The sequence below is a fragment of the Colobus angolensis genome, unplaced genomic scaffold, assembly GCF_000951035.1.
Source record: "Colobus angolensis palliatus isolate OR3802 unplaced genomic scaffold, Cang.pa_1.0 Scaffold18, whole genome shotgun sequence".
NCBI lineage: Eukaryota > Metazoa > Chordata > Mammalia > Primates > Cercopithecidae > Colobus > Colobus angolensis.
Genome location: NW_012114932.1, coordinates 6,510,229 through 6,514,658, shown reverse-complemented (window position 1 = coordinate 6,514,658; position 4,430 = coordinate 6,510,229). Strand labels below are relative to the sequence as shown.

The following is a 4,430-nucleotide window of genomic DNA, read 5'->3' as shown; positions in this document are numbered from 1 at the left end:
TGTTAGCCAGGATGGTCTCGATCTCCTGACCTCGTAATCCGCCCGTCTCGGCCTCCCAAAGTGCTGGGATTACAGGCTTGAGCCACCGCGCCCGGCCGAAAGTATTTTCTTTCAACATCATTAGCATCTGGTAGTTTAGTATTACTAGAAATTAGGAATTCAATGCCATATTTGACATGGAAAGTGATAAATTCATCTTCACAGATCTAACAACATTTCCCATTACATAATCACACTTAAAAAACACCAGAGTTTAAAGTCAGTTGGCTAACAAATATGACAGAAAAGACGTCTGCTGAGATTATTCTATGTAAGTACCACCTCTCCCAACCTGCAGCACTCTCTCACTCTTAACTTGCTTTACCTTTCTCCTGGACTTACCATCATCTATTATATATATAATTGCTTATTTCTATCATTAGAATGTAAGTTACATGAGGTAAGTACTTTTGTTCTGTTTATTCATTATCTTTAGTTCCTAAAACACTTCCTACTACAAAATTTTTGCTGATATTTACTGATAATTAAACATTTTGCATGCTGAAGGTCAAATTTGTAAATAAAATACAACTTCTATGCACCAGGCATTGTGCTAGGCATCCTCAGAACATTCTGTGTATGCTGTTTGTAAAGCAAAATGTTAAACTGCTGATTTATTTTTGTTTGTTTGATTTGTGATTGTGAAATACCTGAAGACAGAGAATATATCCTTGCTGATCTTTCTGTCACAGCACCTAGTAAGTCTAACACAGAGTAGGTGCACGAAAATTTTCTGAATTGAAATACTGGCAGTAATATGGAATTTTTATTGGTGTATTTCATTTTAAACCAATTCTGAGTGTTGGAAAAGTTTTACCTTATGGGGTAAATTTTTTTTTTTTTAAATATAACCTCACTAACGTCTCCCATTCCATGTGCTGTTCTTACAACATGATGTCAACACTCCTCCCACTGAGTGTCACTGAGGGCCTGTTCATTTCACTTTATGCCTGTGCAGATCTTTGTGACACTATGTTGCCTCTGAGGTCATAAAAATGCCACCTGCTTCTGCTTTGTTCTGTTGGGATGCCAACTCTGGGAACTTATCTTCCATGTGAAGAGGAAGCTCAAATGAGCCTATGTGAATAAGCCCTCAGAGTGAATGAGGAGATGCCAAGTCACTCTCCAGCTGTCCAGCCCTCTGCTGCTTCAGTTCCAGCCACCATCTGCCTACAACTGCATGAGACCCTGAAACAGAACTGACCAGCCAAGACTTTCCTGAATTCCTGAGCTACAGAAACTAGGAAGATAAGAAAAGTTTTTGTTTGAATCCTCTGAGTTATTCCAGTGATTCATTCATTATGTAGCAATAGTATCCACAGCACTTTATTAGCCAAAATTATCTCTATAATTTCCCCTCATTAGTCCAAGTGCTAATTTCTCTTTCACATCATACTTGCTTCAAATAAATTTGAGAAACTATTGTCTTCTGAATAGATTTAAAGTAGGCATATGTCAGATTTTCTCTTTTCTACAAAAATGAGAAAAACATGATCAGAGGCTACTACCAGGAAGAAAATAATCTTAAAAGCAAAGTATCCTCTTAAGAAAAGTTATTTAGTGTCATACAAACCATAAAATGGCAATAAACTACTGTGAAGGTTTTTTCTTTTAATAGGTATTGGCTTCTCTACCTAGGTAACCATCTGCTTCATCATATAGTTTGTTATGTGATAACAAATAAGGCAAAGACTACTAAAATTTTCTTTCATTTACTGCATTTAAGGCAGCAATAGATATGCTGATTCAGAAGAAGCCAGGGCAAGACTATTTTATTTTTGCTCTGAGCAGGTAGACTATAGAAAATTCAGCAGAAGATAAGGAATGCACACCCAGCCTCAATGTATTTGGCTTCTAACAAACGATCACTGGGGAATGTCTCTGCTTTTAGCACTGCTTCCCCATGTGGCAGACTCTTGCCCTTCAATACATAAGGGTGATAAATGACAACTGTTCCTAGTCTAGCTGTTCTCATGTCATGTGCCCCTACAGTTAGGAAAGTTGCTAAGGTAGTGCTAACCAAAATCTTCCTATTGTTCTCATTTCTTCTGAAAAATCAAGACTTTGGGTGAGTAACTAATAGATTCTCACTACAAAGGGCTGTAGACCACTAATTTGGCCAAATTGCCTCATCAGTAGAGGTGGAATACAGCAGATTAACTCAGCATATACACTACGATTCTGAATGTTAACCTGTAAAACTATATAACACTTCTCAGTAGATTTCTGCTTTCTTTCCTTATCAAATTGCTTTAACAAACGTTAATTCTAACACAGGACTCAAGACTTCCTGTTATACCATTTATAAAAAATTGTCTACACCAGGGATCAGCAAACTTTTTCTTAAAGGGTCAGAAAATCACTATTTGAGGTTTGTGGGGCTATAAGGTCTCTGCACCAACTACTCAATTTTGCAGCTGTATGGAACAAACAGCGATGGGCAATACATAAAGAAATGAATAAGGCTGTGCTCTGGTAGAACTTTATTCACAAAACTGGTAGCTGGCTGTCATTTGCAATTCCCTGAAGATACGAATCTTTTCTGAAATGAAATTATTTTGGTTAAAGACTTTTTTTTCTGACGTACTGAAACTGAGCTTTCCTAAGAGGAACATAAAGTTAACAGAGCAGGAAAAAACCTGGTGTATGGTGAAGAGGTCACTTGAGCTAATCAGTGCAATGGTACAACTACAAACTTCACACACATTTTTAATTAAAATAAAAAACCAAAACAAAAATCTTACTTGAACTTTTGTCTCCCTTCTGCTCTTGCTTCTTCATTTTTAAGAGAACGGTTTCACTAACCAACGTACAGTCCATGTCCACTGTTTCTCCTCCTAATTTTGACTGACTGCCATCCTGAAAAAATATTTTAAAAATCAAAAGTTTTAACAATTATTCCTTTATGGTCTTATATTTAATTTTTACAAGACATTTTGGTAAAATATACATAACATACATTTTACCACTTTTAAGCATTAAACTATATTTACTTTTATACTTTACAAACAGGTAAGGATTTAGGTTTTACTGCTTATAAAACATTTTAGCTTTAGTATAATCAAGCCTAGGAAAAGGACTGCTGCCGAGAAAAGGGAGACTTATTTACCACTAAACACCCTTGAACTTTTCCTGCCTTTCTTTTCCAATCTGCCTCATAGTAATGAACATCAATGTACACTAAGAACAATTTCAAAAATTAAATTTAATTTCCTGATAGGCATATATTACTTAGCGAATGTTAAATACTTTGTTATTAATATGCTACCAAGTGAAAGGGAACTTCTGAAACTACACAGAACCTAAATACAAGACAAAAAACTATTTCCGCTATGAATTTTAATTTTTAAAAAATACAGTATTTTAAAAAATAGTCGACTTGGAAGATAAATTTTATGGTACATTATTTTAAAGCTAGTGAAGACATGATGAATTATTTTAATGAAAGATAAAATTATATAAGACATGCAGCATTTTGCCTTATGTTTATTTATGAGACAGGGTCTTGCTCTGGTTGCCTAGCCTGGATGTGCAGTGGTGTGATCATACCTCACTGCAGCCTTGAATTCCTGGGTTCAAGGTATCCTCCCAACCTCAGCCTCCCAAGAAGCTAGCACTACAGGTATGCAATACCATGCCCAGATTTTAAAATTTCCTGTAGAGACAGGGCCTTGCTATGTTGCCCAGGCTGGTCTCGAATTCCTGGCTTCAAGTGATTCTCTCTCTTCAATCTCCCAGAGTGTTGGGATTACAGGCATGAGCCACCGCGCCTGGCCACTGCATTCTTTTAAAAACTGTATTACTATATTAATATTTTTCAGCAAAGCCCTTTAAAGTCAGAAAGTATTATTACCCTTTAAAAAATACCATAAAGTTAGAAGAATAAGCATTTTTATTTATTAATTTTCTGCATAAATACACGTAGGTTTTAAGAGGTATCTGACTATCTTAAGGTGATAGAGTAAGTCACGAGAGGAGGTTGACTAACACCTCATCAGAACAAAAGTCAAATGAGTTTTGGTTTTACTTTTTAACTTACCTTTGTATCTATTACAGTAACATCCATTTTATACTGAGAAAGTTCTGCTCCCGGATCTATACTCCACTGGATATTTTCAAAGGATACATCTTAGGTAAAGGGAAAGAGCAAGCAATTAAAAAACTGATTTCAAAAATTCTCATCACTTTAAAATATTATGGAACCTAAAGAATATAAAATTTTTGCAAATCATATGTCTGGTAAAGGACTTATATCTAAGATATATAAAGAACTCTCGGCTGGGCGCGGTGGCTTACGCCTGTAATCCCAGCACTTTGGGAGGCCGAGACAGGCGGATCACGAGGTCAGGAGATCGAGACCATCCTGGCTAACACGGTGAAACCCTGTCTCT

General features: G+C 36.2%; 1 protein-coding gene across 1 annotated transcript in view; it reads right to left on the bottom strand.

Moving 5' to 3' along the window:
* RBBP8 (retinoblastoma binding protein 8) overlaps positions 1-4,430 on the bottom strand; it is a 106,433-nt gene that overhangs the window by 30,256 nt on the left and 71,747 nt on the right. Inside the window, exons 13-14 of the mRNA XM_011939246.1 lie at positions 4,079-4,167; positions 2,784-2,898 (exon numbers count right to left, since the gene is read on the bottom strand). Of these exons, the coding sequence (XP_011794636.1) occupies positions 2,784-2,898; positions 4,079-4,167 (204 nt within the window). The remainder of the gene's footprint in view (positions 1-2,783; positions 2,899-4,078; positions 4,168-4,430) is intronic.